Here is a 17500-nt window from a genome sequence, read left to right as displayed (position 1 = left end):
TGATAATTTTAGTAATTGAGTAATCTGATGTGTTTTTTATTTTTTTTTTTATTAGAGAGTGATACTAAATAAATGAAAATGAGGCGGGTCTCTTTAAATAAACAAGTCATTTGCTTTTCTTTGAAATTTTTTTTTATTTTTATTAATAATGAGGATTTGTTTTCGCTATGCAGTAATGATGATGATGCAGTGATGAAGATTCCCCCTGTTCCATGCTTTAGTGTTTGTTCTCCTCCTCCTGTTCATGTCCTGATCTCTGCTCCGTCAGATGTTGGAGCATTCGTGCAGCAGCAGAGAGGCGATGGAGCTGTGGAAGCTGATGAGTCTGCGTGTGCGTCTCAGCTGCGTTGAGAACATGGACCGGCTGAGCTTCAGCCTCCAGTGGTCTGGCGTGACGTTGGCCAGCTCAATGGAGGCCTTCCCTGTTCGTGTGCTGCCGGTCATCCCCACCGCACTGGCCAGGAACCTGAGCAGCCCGGCCAGCATGGCACAGTCTCTACACTCCCACTCTAATGCGAGGAAACGAGGGTGTGTGAACACACACACACCTCCACTCTTCTGAGATGTTCCAGTAGATTCTAGAGTGTGTTTGTGGAGATTTGTGTGAGATTTGATTTGATTCGCTGTTTAGGTTCCTGACTATGGACCAAACCCGCAAACTGCTCCTCATCCTGGAGTCGGATCCGAAGGTCTACACTCTTCCTCTTGTTGGAGTGTAAGTGTTGCATTTTTTTTCCCCTCCACAGGTTATGTAATGAGGTCTTGACTCTCCAGTGGGGCAGTTATTCGCGAGGTGTAATGTGTTAATACACGTGTTTCATACGCTATATGGACACCTGACCATAAGTTTGGTACGTGCTTTTTGACTTCCATTGCACATTTTATCCATATTTGCTGCTCCACTCTTCTGGGAAGATATTTTTGGTACACTCTTGGTATGGTTTCCATGGGTTGGAGAGGAAGATCTTCATTGGCCTCCTAAACTGCTGACCCCAATCCTACTGAGCACCTTTGGGATGAATTGGGACACTGACCGCACCCCAAACATCTTTACCTCACCTACATCACTACCTGATTTTGCCAACACCTTTGTGGCTAAGCACAAATCTCTACAAGCAATGTCTAGTGGAACATCTTCCCAGAAGAGTGGAGGTTATTATAACAGGAAACGGGCATTAAATCGAGCAGGTGGTGTTTTTAGTTATATGGTAAGCTAAAGCTTTTGACGGTTTACTTGGCAAATTCGGTTCACGTTTTAATCCCACCGCGTCGGTAATTCAATCTGTACTCGGCAAATCCCATCTTGACCTAAACCCTCATGGGGGATTAGTCGCTGTTGTGTAGTTGGATAGTAATGGTTGGTGGTGTATTTAAAAAAAAAAAAAATAATAATTTCCCCTCCCCCTTTTTGTCCGATGTGGCAGATGGTTAAGTGGCGTGACTCACATCCAGAACCCGGTGGTGTGGGCGTGGTGTCTGAGATACCTGTATAGCTCCTCCCTCCACGACAGGTGAGCGCTGTGGCAATCTGTTCATCTGGTAATTACTGCTCCCGAGTTTTACTGCTGTCGAGGATCTTTATTTTCTGTACTGTAAAACATATATTTTATCTTTTATTAATGAAGTTTGGCAGTGATTCCAAACAATTGTGGTCCTAAATGAATAAATAAGCTTAAATGAATATCCAAGTGTATTGATTTTATAAAAAAAAAATTGTTAAATGGTTACAATTTCGAAAGGTGAAGGAAATGTTTTTTTTAAATACTCGTGCATTGTTGTGAACAATTTTCGTAGTAGTCTGTTGTGTCCTGAATAACAAAGCCGCACTAATGTCTTTATCAGAGTGATGTCTGAGGACGATGCGTTCCTGGTGGTCCTGTACTCTCTAACTCACCGCGATCCCGAGTTTTACCAGTGCAGGCTGCGGGCGCCGAAGGACATGAGATTTCAGCTGCTCACCAGCACGGAATCCCTCACGATGTACAAGGTCTGCTCACTATGAGATACGAACGAAAGAATTGCCGGGTAGAGAAAAGACTCGTCACGCTGAAAGATAAATATCTATATAGTGATTTATAGCTTTTGTCTTTTCATCAAATAAGGGCAAAATTTAATATTCCAAAAACACACTTCTTTAAATGTTTAAAGATTCACTGCTTGATAGGGGTGTAACGGTACACAGGGAAAAAAAAAATTATATATATATATTATAAAAAACATTTAATAAAAATAAAATGGAATAAAAGTAATTAATGCAATACACTTTTATATTGATTTAAATTGAGTAATTAAATAAATTGGCCCACAATTAAATGGGACAAATTTTTAGTTTACTTTTGTTAGACCCCATTTGGGTGTGAAATTGTACATTTAATATATAATTTTTTAAATATATGCTCCACTTAACTGTTCTGATTATTTCAGCATATTGTAACTAATGTCTTTCCTTCCATCCATCATTCATTTACTCCCTCAATATGAAGAATTGTTAAAATTCTTGAAGCTGGACATAAAACGCTAAAGAATCGATAGCGCTAGCGTGATGGATTGTTTAACGTTTTTAATGCACGCGCAAAACAAATCGTATTTCCGGTACGTGTGAGTCGCCGCAGTGACTCTGAGCTAACTCAGGTTTAAACTCAAGTTTAAATAATAATAATGCCCTCAAATGTCTGAGGCGGAGACTAAACAAACTTGCAGTCCTGCATTTAATAAATAGGAACAGTGTTGCTGGTCACCCTTTATTGCAAAAAACTTTCCTTCGAACAGAAAGGCTTGCTGGCCTGTTTAGCTGAGCCTAAGAAATGAACTGCTAACCTCTGAGCAGCGTTTCTTGCCATGGACTGGTTGCTGGTGTATATAGTATGCTCGGCGGGAAAGTGTCGTCTGATCTCCTCCTATTCTTTTAAAACCGTAACGGTATCTTGGAAAAAAGATGTATCGCTTTTCAATCAGGCTCCAGTGAAAAATCTTTAGCTGCACACTTGCTGTAGACTTTTCATTGTTTAAGTATCAATGCAATAGCAGCTGTGAAGAATATCTGTGAGTAGAGTGGATAGACTCTGCTTTAACAAAGATTGGTAGCGTTTGGAGTGCGCCATCTAGAGGCTGAAACACAGGGTAATGCAGGAAAAAGGCAAAATGAATGTGGACTTTAGGATGAATTTGTACTACTTAAGCCTGATTTTAAATCCACTGAAGTGTCTTTCCAGAACCAGTCCTAGTTTGGAAATAGTCCTGCTTAACATTTGAAAGTCAAGATGTACAGAACATGACACAAAGATAACGTCTAAAAACGTTTTGTATCAAACATGTTGGCAAATCAAACGAAATCAGCTGGACATGTCAAATCTTGAGAAGACAAACTCTAAGTGACAAAAAATGAAGGGTTTTATGGCCTGTGTGTGGTGTGTGTGGTGTGTGTGTGTGGTGTGTGTGTGTGGTGTGTGTGTGTGGTGTGTGTGTGTGGTGTGTGTGTGTGGTGTGTGTGGTGAGGTGTGTGGTGAGGTGTGTGTGAGGTGTGTGTGAGGTGTGTTTGCTCATAATACAGCACACGTTTATATCTGTAGTCCACTGCATTGTAAAGGTAAAGAAAACATGCTATATTGTATGATCCTAGATCGTGTGTGTGTGTGTGTGTGTGTGTGTAGAATGTGGAGCCAGCAGAGGGACGTTCGCTGCGCTTTGAGCTCAGTGCCGAGAGCCAGAATCAGGATACTGAGCTCTTTAAAGAGGCGCTTTCTCGTTCAGCATTACAGAGGTACAGTGGCCTTTACTATTCTTTCTTTTATAAGTTCTTATTGGTCACGAGGTATTGGTTAATTTTTTTTTTTCCCCGGATGGTAGCTCAAGAAGAAATGCAGCAGCAAATCACTGGTTTAATGTAGTTTATTTAATTTTTTTTTAATAAAAATACCAATATATTCTATTTAATTGAACAATTAAATAATTATATTTGATTGTGTTTGTACGAATGTGCCCCCCCCCCCCCCCCCCCAATAGTAATATTAATACTCTACTCAATGAACCGAGTTGGGTTTAAGAACCGATAGCTAGGTTGGATCATACTTCCTGATAACCGATTATAAAAAAAAAAAAATCAATCTTCACTTCATGTAAAATAGTACTGAACTTAATTGAAACAATAAAATGGTACTGAATCATTAAAATGTGCTAAATTAAATAAATATGAATATATTCAGGATGAAATAAAATTGTGTAATCAATAAATGCCTTAATTTTTTATATAATATAGTGTAAAAGCAAATGACAGCGGACCTTCTTAGCTGGACGCCACCCGGAAAAACTACCGGTATGGCTTTTTGCCGATAGTTCCAGCTATCAACTATTGGTGCCGGTTAATCGGCAATACTGATGTATCGGTCGACCTCTAGCTTTAAAAGAAGCGAAAACAAAAGCTGACAGTAAATGACAATTAAATGCAAATGTACATATATGATGTTGCTGTCTTCATATAAGTGGAATTAAAAATCTTGACTTGAAAAGGAAATGCAATACGATGATTTCACATCATCTTCTGAACAATATTCCTCAGGCATCTCAGATAGCAATGAATATATTGTCTCTTGTCTCCATCAGAGCTGCATCATCAGCTGCCGCCGTTCCGAATAAAGTGTCCATCAGTGACCATGATTCCGGAGTGGAAGATGAAGACCTTTCTCCTCGGCCGTCCCCTAATCCTCACCCCATCAATCAGCAGGTCTGACCGCTCTCACACAGCCCTCTGTCGGATATTTTAAGCTCAAGAATTTCACTGTTCATTTCTTTCACATATTTTTGTTTGCTATGAGAGAGTATATACAAGGAAGCTGCTTCGGTTCCAAAACTACGTTTCTTCACCAAATCTAATTGCTGTTTGGGGTTTGTTATAGGATTTAATTTACACCACGCTCGCACACTTTGGAGGTGGTGAGGGGTGATCTCAACCTTATATCAATACTGGTGCAATTTCTATTACAATATATTAAATACAGACATCAAAGTTCAGTCGCAGCCCGTGGCTGAAATAAATAGGATATGAAAAAGGTTATCAGTTCAAATCCCAGCATCGCTAAAGCTTCCACTCCTGAGCCTTGGAGCAGGGCTTCTATCCATCAACCTCTCAGTGGTGTAAATGAGTTAATTGTATGTTGCTCTGGATAAGGACGTCTGCGAACAGCGTAAATGTTACCGTGAAGCCGGTGTTTTTTGAGGCAAGGCACTGTTTTTTGTTTTACATAAAAAACTCACACAGCCACCAACCACAATGACAGTGAAACTTCTAGTATAGTGAGAAACATCAAATTTATTGTACAGGAGAATTCAATGCCCTATAAAAAAGAAAAAAGTTCTGCAAAAGAAACTGATGGTCTCATGCCATAAGAATTTATATAATCTCATCTTCTGATATGCGGATACATCCTTTTGCACACATTAATGCAGCCTGTATTATTATAATTCTTTCTATAGATGAGACAAGTCCAGCCTTCTGTTCCAGAACTCTCTATGGTTTTGGATGGCAGTTTCCTTGATGGGAAGGTCATGGAATCCCATGAGCACACATTTGCTCATCCTCCACTTAGGAGCTCGAACAGCAATACTTCCCCCTCGCACCCTGCACCGCGACCACCTGCTCAGAATGTCATGTCTGGCCCTCCACCCATCAGGAGACCTCTGACCCCAGTGTTATCTCAGCCCAAGCTCAATAGAACTCAGTCCACCATCGGTCACCACTCGGTGTGCAGGAACTCCGGTCCCTCTGTGAGCCGAAGATCGAGCACTGGCTTCACGCCATCATCATCTCTCTTGTCTTCGTCTTCTTCACCCAAGCCTGGTTCATCCCCAAACGACTCGCTGCATGAGCACACGCAGAGATCTGGCCACCCAACTCCCCCAAACCAAAAGAGCAAAAAGGTGTCCATCGGTTCAGAGCAGACATCTCTGCTCCCTTCTCAGCACATGGTCTTCCACAGCACCCCGGCTTTCAAACCGGCCTGCAGCTGCTGCCCTGCTCATCATTCCCACACAGCTGTGTACCAGGGCAACACCTGGCAGGGATCTCAGTCTCCCCCTGTGCATTGTCCTCCTGAAGGAAGTTCACATCGAGAATGTTGTCTCTCCCCTACCAGGCCTGCACTTCCTTTGGGGTGCCGCGTGTCCCCTGCTAAGAGCCCCGTGTGCCATGCTGGCATTCCCCTTCACTTCTCTCCCTCACACGTGCCACACGTTCCCAACCCCTGTCCTGGAGCTCTGGACCAGACTGCACCCATGTGCCAGGCCCAGTGCTGCCAACGTCAACCTGGTCCCACTGGAGACGGCCTTCTTCCTGCTGATGCCTACAGAATGCTGATGGAGCAGGACCGCCAGCTGAAGCAACTGCAGGCTCAGGTTTGTTGTGGATATAAGATTTAACACGCGTGTATTTTAGGTGTTTCGGTTCCGAACGTAAAAAGCAGTGCATTCGGAGTTAAAATCAGAGTTCTCTCATTTTTGTCTCCGTCTCGCACTTTGAACACATTTTTTATTATTATTATTATTAAATATACACAACAATGCCAGGGGTATAAAAAGAAACAAGACTTGGCGTAGTGTCACTGTGGCTACACACTTGCCTGCAAAATAGCAGCCACTTTATTTTTTAGCGTTTTATGTACAGCTTCAAGAATTTCTCTTTAAAGGAGAAAATTCTGCATATTGAGGGAGGGAGTGAATGAATGAAGGATGGAAGAAATGAAGACATTTGTTAAAAGGTGCTGAAAACAGTTAAAGTAGATCATATCTTGGAGTTTTACATTTAACGTCACATTTTCTAGACACACTTGCATACACATCTCTATTTCTCAAATAGGGTCTAACAAATGTAAACAATTACATTTTCCCATTTAATCATTGCTAGATTAATTGCATGGATTAAATTGAATAATTTATTATATTCTATAAATTTTTTTTTTTTGTTTATAAAATATTTTTTTATTATTTAACCAAAATATTTTAACTGTTAATGTTCACATATTAATAATAATAAACTGTTAGTATTAAACGACAATTTTTTATTTATTTATATATATATATTTATTTATTTATTATTTCTTCCCCCCTAAACTGTACCGAAATTGAACCGAAGCGCGATTTAAAAACTGAGGTACGTACCGAACCGTGAATTGTGTACTGTAAAACCCTGTTGTACGAGCATAATTTGTTCGTAAAAATTGCTCGTAGGTCCATTTGCTCGTACAGTACAGACCAAAAGTTTGGGCACACCTTCTCATTCAAAGAGTTTTCTTTATTTGCATGACTATGAAAATTGTAGCTTCACACTGAAGGCATCAAAACTATAAATTAACACACGTGGAATTATATATGGAATTATATACATAACAAAAAAGTGTGAAACAACTGAAAAATGTCATATTGTAGGTTCTTCAAAGTAGCTACCTTTTGCTTTGATTACTGCTTTGCACACTCTTGGCATTCTCTTGATGAGCTTCAAGAGGTAGTCACCTGAAATGGTCTTCCAACAGTCTTGAAGGAGTTCCCCGAGAGATGCTTGCCACTTGTTGGCCCTTTTGCCTTCACTCTGCGGTCCAGCTCACCCCTAAACCATCTCGATTGGGTTCAGGTCCGGTGACTGTGGAGGCCAGGTCATCTGGCGCAGCACCCCATCACTCTCCTTCTTGGTCAAATAGCCCTTGATGCCTTCAGTGTGACTCTACAATTTTCATAGTCATGAAAATAAAGAAAACTCTTTGAATGAGAAGGTGTGTCCAAACTTTTGGTCTGTACTGTACGTTTGAACTGATTTTGAGATGGTGGTTGATGGTGAGAGAGGAAGGAAGTTAAATGGAAGGAGAATCTCCTTCTCTTGACCCTCTCTTTATTCCTCACTATGGTGCTTATGGTAGCGCTAGACACCCTATACTGCTGACATACGCACACCACGCTCGTACTTTTCACCTATTTCATTCTTGGTTTCAATGGTAATTCTATTTACTTTCTTTTTTCCACCACCAATTTTTTGGGAGACATTTTTCAAGATTTCTAGCGAAATAAAGTTTTTGCTGCACTGAACAACGAAAGCGACCGAGGGACACGAGATCAACTAAGCGACTGATGCTACCCGAAAGCGGGGAACCGGCAGCGTGGGTTTGCTAATGAAATTTGCTCGCAAAATAGAGTAATATTTTGGTGGCTCGTATCTTCGTTTGCTCGTACTGTTAGTTGCTCGTACAATAGGGTTTTTTACTGTACAGTTACGCCCCTAATGCGTTTACATTCTGCCTAATAAGTAAGGTAGGAATCATTTGAAGGCATGGTGTTCTAGGAGAATAATCCCAGGCTATTGTACAGAAACAGAGCTAAATCACCCTGACTTTCTTTAATAATCAAAAAATTCACAAAAAAATCTATAAGGAAATTTGAGGAGTGTTTTGCTGTCATCAGGAACATTCTGAATATTAATAATTTCATGAGCGAAAGAGTATTTTGTAGATTAATCGTCATCGATAGTTGATTGCTGGAACTATCGGCAAAATCCATACCGATTTTGCGGCTTTCGGCCCTCTGTCATTACGTGAGCGGCCTCTAGTGGCGAAACACTAATGCTCATTTGTCTGATTGGTGCCTAACAAAATATTAAACTTATCTAGCATAATAAATTAAATTAAAAATCATAATAAAATGCTGGGTTATGTCATCTAAAGAAAGTCACAACAGCAAGCCATCGTCTATCAAAGATTTCTCACAAAATATACAGGTAAGGAAATTTGAAACGTTTTGCTTTCAGGAAAATCGTGAGTTTCCCAAATATAATTTGTCTTAAAACACATCTCCATTGAAACATGGACTATTTTTTTTTTTTATTATTGGTCATGACTTCAATTTCTGACCTCTCTGTCGACAATCGCTCTTTAAATAAGCTTCTATCGGCAAAATAATGACCAATACATTTGTTTTGACAGATTTATCTTGAGTTTTTCATTTGTTCCTGTGAAATACATCCAAACCGCATTCTGCCTGTTCACAGGCTTTATTTTATTTTATCTCTCTCAGATCCAGAAACTTCTTGATGCCCAGACCAAGGTCTCGGAGCCGGCACAAGCATCTCCAGAGGATCCTCAGGAGCAGGCCATTCAGACTTCAGTGCTTTCTGAGCCTGTAAAGAAGACGAGCGTGAGCATCGCAGTAGAAACAGGTGCACAGGAGAAGAAGATAAAAAAAAGCTTGATTTCATCCTTTTGTGTTTTCTCACTATACCCTCTATGATCAAATCCCAAGCTTAATGTGTTTCAAATGTTCTCACAGGTGCCAGTTTGTTCTGGAGTGCCCCCGATCAAAACTCAATGCTCGACGCGCAGACGCTCGATTGTCACTCTGATACTAACAGCACAGGGTCCTCCAGACTCTGTTCAGAGCCGGTCCACAAGAACAGGGAGGAACCGAGTCCTGCGACCCCCAGGCACTCGGTCTCATCACCACGGCACAAGTAAACCATCTCCTGAACTTCCTAAACCGTCTTCCTGAAATGTCCATGCTGTACATTTACATTCATGGCATTTGCTCAGTGGTGGACTGTAAGAAAGTAAATGGAATTGGTTACTGTACTTAAGTAGCTTTTTTGGGCTAAATTGTACACTGTGTGTGGTGTTATTGGTGTTTGACCCAATGGGGAAATAATACTGTAGCTGGAAACGAATCAGTAAAGGACAGGGTGGGGAGAGGAAGTGGAGTTACCGTTCTCACTATGATACCACTTACTAAAGGTACAGGTTTCAGTACAGCATGTCTCAATCCGTTTATCTGTCACATTTAACAACAGATCTTCACCAAAAACTCCCCGGCATGGTCTAACATTCATGGAGCTCGCTTTGTTTACAGGGGCGTCGCCCTGCTGGAACAGATTTGGGTTTTCAAGTTCAAGTGAACGCAAAATTTTTATCATACCACATTCAAAGGCATCCTATACAGGAAAGGTCAGGTGTCCCAATACTTTTGGTCATAAGTGTAATTCTGACAACAGAACCTGATGAGTTTGGATTCCCCCCCATATGGCGGTGAGCCACACGCACAACTAAACACAATAATAATAAATTATGATATAGTAATAATAATGTAACTATTATATATATGATTTAATTATTAATTAAGCGCAAACGTAATTGTTATTGATGCATAGAAAGAAACTAAGAATTTTGAGAAATCAGAGGTGCAAAAGTGCAGTATGCAGTGCATAGGGGTATCGCACATGGGGGCGCCATTGCATTATATTTACATTTATGGTGTTCAGAAGACCACCAATATCCAGAGTAACTTACAGCTGAGCAATTGAGGCTGAAGGGCCTTTCTCAAGGGCCCAGCAGTGGCAAATTCGAGATGCTGAGATTTGAACTTGTGACCTTCCCATCCAGACTCCAATTTCTTATCCACTGAGCTCCCACCTTCTACATCACGTTTGGTATTTTTATTCTTGTATTTGATTCGTTCTCTGGTTCGCTTACATTATAGCAGCTATAAACTAAATATTATAGCAGCTTTTATTACTAAATCATTAATTTAATTATAAAAAATAATGCACAGGAGGTGGAGGTCGTCGCTCAGTGGTTAAGGCTTTGGACTTTGGATCAGAAAGCCACGAGTTTAAATCTCAGCAACAGCAAGCTGCCACTGCCGGGCCCTTGAGAAAGGCCCCTAACCCTCTGTTGTAAATCGCACAGGATAAGGGCATCTGCCAAATGCCTTAAATTTATTTATTTATTTATTTTGTTTACACCATAAACAGTGCCTATAAATATTCAATAAACATCTCCATCTTACAGAAAATGTTCCCATATCAGTGAATCAGTTATTACCATAGAAACGATAACAGGATGGAATAAGCTTTTTTAGAAGTCGGGTATTTGATGTACTCTCTGATCTTTTATTTCCATTATTTGTATTTAATTCTGAAGGTCCCCTGGTGGTCTAGTGGTTAAGATGCAGCGCTCCCACCGCTGCGACCCGGGTTCGATTCCCGGTCAGGGAACCATCCCCAGCCACTCTTAGTGCCGGTCCCAAGCCCGGATAAATTGGGGAGGGTTGCGTTAGGAAGGGCATCCAGCGTAAAACATGTGCCAAATCAAACGTGCGGAGGATCCGCTGTGGCGACCCCTAACGGGAGAAGCCGAAAAGAAAGTTATTTGTATTTAATTCTGAACTTTCAGAACTCTGTTGTTATTAAGGAAGAGTTTGTTTCTCTCTCTCTCTATCTCTCTCACTCTCTTTTTTTCTCTCCTTCCTTTTCCCTAGCGCATCGGATGTAGCCGTCTCTTTAGAGAGTCCTGTGCTGGGAGAAAGTGCGAGCATGTATTATAGCTCTCGGTCTCATGACAAGGAGGACTTCCCTCTAAATGGAGAAACACCCAGTCAGCAGTTTTATCAGGAGTTACTGGTAAGATCTATTATTTTTAATTCAATTGTATTTGCATAGCCCTGTTTTTACAGTGCACATTGTCCCAAAGCAGCTTTACAGAATTAAACAGATCACAAATATAAGGTTTACATTCATAAATCAGTCCTTATATGTAAGGAAGGAGTGAGCCAGTGGTGACTGTGGCATGAGGAAGAAACCTTAAGAGGAACACGACACAAAAGGAAACCCATCCTCATCTGGGTGGCACCGAATGTCCATCCATTCTTAAGCCCCAGCGTTCCTGCTCCTTTTGGGAAAAGTATGAAACAGTATGGAATTGGATTCGAGTGATTTTCCAGATCTGGATTAGTTTGGTGGGACAGAAAGCATTCGACCTGCGTTATTTCCGCTTTTTTACTTTCCTGTTCTTTAAAATGTCGCAGCAACGACTAAAAAGTCAAAATGAGGGATCTCTGGGGTGTAAGACGGCTCACCACACTACAGTCAACAAACTTTAGTTAAGATCTCTATTTCTCCATCTTTCTATCCCCCTATCATTTGTATAGTCTGGAATTATAGCTTGAGACATTCTCAGACGTTTATATATGAGCGTGTATAATTTAATCACATGATTGTCGTGATTTCTCACACATTTCTCTGTTCTAAACGTACCCTAAATTAATACTTTGTTTTTCATACTCTAATCAGCATGCGCAAATATGCATGCTTTCTGCAAATGTATGGTTATTAGTGAAACCATATTCAACATGGAGCATAAAGACATTTTTGTAAAGGTTTGAAAGTAATTGGAAAAATTCGAGATGCAAAACGAACTGCGCTGCAACGACAAGAAGACCTTCTGCTTCTGCGACCTCTAAAGCAATGCTGCAGCACTCGTACGTCTGTTTTTTGAAGCAGCTTCTGCACCTGACGCACAGCACGAGGACTCCGCGTCTTTGATGGACCCTTGTGAGGTCTGGTCTTGGAAAAACCTCTGTATGACCCTGGCAACTGTACTGTAACTCGGTTTCAGGGTCTTACCGATCTTCTTATAGCCTGGTCATCTTTGTGGAGAGCAACAATTCCACTTCTCGAATTCTCAGAGGTCTTTGCCATGAGGTGCCATGTTGAAGATCCAGTGGTCAGTATGAGAGAATTGTACTCAAGCAAACAAAAACATGATGAATAGGACATGTGGCTTTACATGGTTACACGATATACAGCTGTTATCACTTAGGGTGTACTCACTTTTCTTGCCAGATGTTCAGACAATAATGGCTGTATATTGAGTTATTTCGAGAGGACAGTAAATGTGTACTGCTGCACATTGACTAAAATATATCCAAGTTTCAATTCTATAGTTGTGTCCCTTGAGAAGATATACTACAAAGGTTGCTGGAATGTGTGTATAATTTACATTTTTTTTTCCTTTTTTACAGGGTCAAGTAAAAAGCCGTCTCCAGGACAGTGTAACCGAAGAAGAGACAAGCGAGCGAGATGTTCGGAGTCCTCGTCCCAGTCTGTCTCCTGGGAATTCCCCTCCAGAGAAACCTGCAGTCAAGGAGCAGAATGAGGGTGTAGAGGAGGACCGGGTGTTCAGTGCTACACTGAAACAGCTGCTGAACCTCGGGGTCAACATGGAGCTCAATACAGGAAGGTCCAACCACACCACTGTGGAGAGCGCCAGGTACTTAAACCATCCTGTGCCGTGTCTTCTCTGACGCTCACACGGTAGTTTAACATGTCACCGTATGGTCCTAATGAACCCATCAGCATAGGAACGATGGACAGTTACTGGGGTGTTGTGAAGTCGCTGAAGTCACCTGACATTAATAACCAGTTCAAACAGTGTGAGCAAAACAATTAGACACACAAATTCAGAGTGTGTGAATCAGAGGTTTAATTAGATAAGTTATTCAAATTCTCATATGTAATAAAACAATATACATGCTATAACACATTGTGAATGTTTACAGGAATGTCTTTAATTTACTGCCAATAGCTTTGAATTCAGTGCTGTTGACTAAAAATCATGCATATACAGTGGGTACGGAAAGTATTCAGACCCCCTTAAATGTTTCACTCTTTGTTATATTGCAGCCATTTGCTAAAATCATTTAGGTTCATTCTTCTTCCTCATGAATGTACACATAGCACCCCATACTGACAGAAAAACACAGAATTGTTGACATTGTTGCAGATTTATTAAAAAAGAAAAACTGAAATATCACATGGTCCTAAGTATTCAGACCCTTTGCTCAGTATTTAGTAGAAGCCCCCTTTTGATCTAATACAGCCAGGAGTCTTTTTGGGAAAGATGCAACAAGTCTTTCACACCTGGATTTGGGGATCCTCTGCCATTCCTCCTTGCAGGTCCTCTCCAGTTCTGTCAGGTTGGATGGTAAACGTTGGTGGACAGCCATTTTTAGGTTTTTCCAGAGATGCTCAATTGGGTTTAAGTCAGGGCTCTGGCTGGGCCATTCAAGAACAGTCACGGAGTTGTTGTGAAGCCACTCCTTCGTTATTTTAACTGTGTGCTTAGGGTCATTGTCTTGTTGGAAGGTAAACCTTCGGCCCAGTCTGAGGTCCAGAGCACTCTGGAGAAGGTTTTTGTCCAGGATATCCCTGTACTTGGCCGCATTCATCTTTCCCTCGATTGCAACCAGTCGTCCTGTCCCTGCAGCTGAAAAACACCCCCACAGCATGATGCTGCCACCACCATGCTTCACTCTTGGGACTGTATTGGACAGGTGATGAGCAGTGCCTGGTTTTCTCCACACATACCGCTTAGAATTAAGGCCAAAAAGTTCTATTTTGGTCTCATCAGACCAGAGAATCTTATTTCTCACCATCTTGGAGTCCTTCAGGTGTTTTTTAGCAAAATCCATGCGGGCTTTCATGTGTCTTACACTGAGGAGAGGCTTCCGTCGGGCCACTCTGCCATAAAGCCCCGACTGGTGGAGGGCTGCAGTGATGGTTGACTTTCTACAACTTTCTCCCATCTCCTGACTGCATCTCTGGAGCTCAGCCACAGTGATCTTTGGGTTCTTCTTTACCTCTTTTACCAAGGCTCTTCTCCCCCGATAGCTCAGTTTGGCCGGACGGCCAGCTCTAGGAAGGGTTCTGGTCGTCCCAAACGTCTTCCATTTAAGGATTATGGAGGCCACTGTGCTCTTAGGAACCTTAAGTGCAGCAGAAATCTTTTTGGAACCTTGGCCAGATCTGTGCCTTGCCACAATTCTGTCTCTGAGCTCTTCAGGCAGTTCCTTTGACCTCATGATTCTCATTTGCTCTGACATGCATTGTGATCTGGAAGGTCTTATATAGACAGGTGTGTGGCTTTCCTAATCAAGTCCAATCAGTATAATCAAACACACCTGGACTCAAATGAAGGTGTAGAACCATCTCAAGGATGATCAGAAGAAATGGAAAGCACCTGAGTTAAATATGAGTGTCACAGCAAAGGGTCTGAATACTTAGGACCATGTGATATTTCAGTTTTTCTTTTTTAATAAATCTGCAACAATGTCAACAATTCTGTGTTTTTCTGTCAATATGGGGTGCTATGTGTACATTCATGAGGAAGAAGAATGAACCTAAATGATTTTAGCAAATGGCTGCAATATAACAGAGTGAAAAATTTAAGGGGGTCTGAATACTTTCCGTACCCACTGTATATATATCATGTACAGTATCTCTCAAAAGTGAGTACACCCCTCACAGTTCAGCAACAGTCTTATCTTCTCAAGAGACAAAACTATAGAAATGAAAATTGGATATATTTTAGAGTAGTCAGTGTGCAGCTTGTAAAACAGTACAGATTTACTGTGCTCTAAAAATAACTCAACATGCAGCCATTATTGTCTAAATAACTGTACTCGCTTCTGAGATATAGTGTATGTGTGTATTTAATTCCACTTCCCATTTTGCTTCAGTGCTTCTGTTTTATGCAAATGAAGCACGTGAAGCTTTGTAATGCAGACTTTACTCTTTAGGGATGAATGTGTGAACCTAAAAAAAACCCATACGCTGTAATATTCAGCTAAAAACAGAACCAAACTGTCCCTCAGTGCTATTAAGTCATCAATTTGTCTTGTATAAAGGATACTTTAGTAATAACTGTGACTTCATCCCACCATCGTTAATATTTAAATGCTTTTTTAAACCTCTGTGAAATATTAGAATATTAATCCACTGCATTTGTGTTCAGCACGCTGGCATGGATAAACCCTGCTGCGGTGATCCCGAGGCTGACGCTCTCCGAGCCGGTGGGCTCCAGTGTCTGGGGGCTGAGTGGCGGCGTGGATTTAAGTCTAGAAGCCAACGCCATTGCTCTGAAGTACCTGAGTGACACTCAGCTGTCCCGCCTCTCGCTGGGAGGCCAGTCTCCCGGAGCTCGCTCTAACCCCAGCGCACTGCTTTTTGAAAGGACCGTGCTGGATAAGAGCAGCACCGGACTGAGCATCCTCTCCTCCAGCAACATGTCATTAGCCACCTGTAGGTACATGAAGAAATACGGACTGATAGAAGGAGGAAGCAGTGGAGAGGAAGAGGAAGACTGCAGCCATCGAGCACCGAGAGCACAGGCCGACTCTGCGCTCGGCTGCTCCCTGCAACTCGAAACGTCCGAAAACACGGGGCGAGAGAAGGAAAGCGCGTTTCTTCTAAAAAATATAAATAACAAGCAACCTGAGCCACTCTTTTCCACTAAAGACTCTCAAAGTCAGCTGATACGAGACCTCAAGCCGAAAATGCAGCTTCTCGCGCACACAAAAACAGAAAAGGAGAACGACCCAAAACGAGTCCATCCTCGACCTCAGCGCCGGTCCTCTTTATCAGACAACCAAAGACTCGCGTCAGTTCCCGAAACGCAAAACTCTGTGGGGAATTTCCTCGACCTCAGCAGGCTGCGACAGCTCCCTAAACTGTTTTAAATGCTTTTTATTATTATTTCTCAAAGACTTCGTTTTTATCACTTAATCGTGCATTTCTTAAACCACTTCTTAGTTTTGTATGTTTTATACTATTATGAACACGCACGCTTTAGGACAGATTATTATTTCGGTTTACGTGTATGTCTGTGTGTCTTAATGATGTGAGTACATGACCTACGTTTTACAGGAGGCACAAATGAAACGTCCTTCTATTGTACAGTCAGGAATGTTTACTTCTTTATTCTTGTTCTTTTTAATGTGTTGGGAGTAAGTAAATTTTATCAATTAAAGAATTTTAAAAACAAATATTTTCCTTCTATTATGGTTTTGGTCTTTGTGTCTTGAAATGCATACATTTATTTTTTTTTTTTTGGAAAATCAGTCCGATTTCATGTTGACTTTCTTTCAGCTCGTCATAATTTACCGCTGGCTGATATTCAGTTTTTCGTGGAGCCTAAAATACAGATTTTCTTTTTGTATCCTGTTTTTTGGGAATCATTTGTGCTTTGGGAATCCGAGTTCAAGCACCAGCACTGACAATCTGCCACGGTTTGGGCCCTTGAGTGAGGCCCTCAATGCATGTGAGAAGTGAAAACCTCTGTGTGCATTTTTTTTTTCTATTATTACACCTTTCACACCATCCAGCTTTTTAATCTCGAGCGTGAAGAGTACATTCAACTATTTCTGTTAAATACTTACATCATTTGTAATTTATAATATAATAATAGTAAAAAACATCCTGCGAGCAACCAAACCTGCTCTCACAATACACTCTTGTTCCTCTTGAGGTTTCTGGTGATCTTTTTCACCCCTTATTTAAATGTCTTGCTGTATGGAATGATGTCAGGAAAGAACTTGAGCCGTGTGTAACACACACACACACACACACACACACACACAGGAAGAAAGAAAGGGTGGGGGTTGTTTGTTAGCTTCATGGCGCATGCGTAGTCCAAGCTCCTTGTCTGTAGTCCAGCGCGCGCGCGCGCCCGTCCAACCCCGTCGCGATGGTGACCGAGCAGAAATCGCTTCATTTCCCTGTAGACCGCTGAACGAACGGCACGGCTTCACACACACACATTTTGTGAGTATGTTCCACATTTTATTCTTTTTCCCCCCTCTCAACAGAGTACTGTTTTATTTATTATTTTTGAATAAGTTTGGGTCCCTCGCGCTACCTAGC

At 41.4% G+C, this 17500-nt stretch overlaps 2 protein-coding genes across 3 annotated transcripts in view; both read left to right on the top strand.

Moving 5' to 3' along the window:
• stil (STIL centriolar assembly protein) overlaps positions 1 to 16623 on the top strand; it is a 20912-nt gene extending 4289 nt beyond the window's left edge. Inside the window, exons 7-18 of the mRNA XM_083559534.1 lie at positions 269 to 528; positions 632 to 715; positions 1425 to 1511; positions 1843 to 1987; positions 3651 to 3760; positions 4600 to 4720; positions 5470 to 6387; positions 9049 to 9190; positions 9301 to 9481; positions 11281 to 11422; positions 12823 to 13070; positions 15594 to 16623. Of these exons, the coding sequence (XP_083415660.1) occupies positions 269 to 528; positions 632 to 715; positions 1425 to 1511; positions 1843 to 1987; positions 3651 to 3760; positions 4600 to 4720; positions 5470 to 6387; positions 9049 to 9190; positions 9301 to 9481; positions 11281 to 11422; positions 12823 to 13070; positions 15594 to 16317 (3162 nt within the window). The 3' untranslated portion in view covers positions 16318 to 16623. The remainder of the gene's footprint in view (positions 1 to 268; positions 529 to 631; positions 716 to 1424; positions 1512 to 1842; positions 1988 to 3650; positions 3761 to 4599; positions 4721 to 5469; positions 6388 to 9048; positions 9191 to 9300; positions 9482 to 11280; positions 11423 to 12822; positions 13071 to 15593) is intronic.
• A 605-nt stretch (positions 16624 to 17228) lies between these two features.
• The window catches only part of rc3h1a (ring finger and CCCH-type domains 1a), a 25010-nt gene continuing 24738 nt past the window's right edge, over positions 17229 to 17500 (top strand). The window contains exon 1 of one of the 2 annotated variants that reach the window (XM_083559046.1): positions 17229 to 17401. The gene's annotated coding sequence lies outside the window, so the exon portion shown is untranslated. Of the gene's footprint in view, positions 17406 to 17500 lie in introns of both variants that reach the window. The other variant, XM_083559048.1, reaches the window with a different exon arrangement.

Source organism: Silurus aristotelis (assembly GCF_946808225.1).
Source record: "Silurus aristotelis genome assembly, chromosome: 13".
Taxonomy (NCBI): Eukaryota; Metazoa; Chordata; class Actinopteri; order Siluriformes; family Siluridae; genus Silurus; species Silurus aristotelis.
The sequence above is the reverse complement of the archived record's forward strand: the minus strand, read 5'-3'. Positions and strand labels throughout refer to the sequence as shown.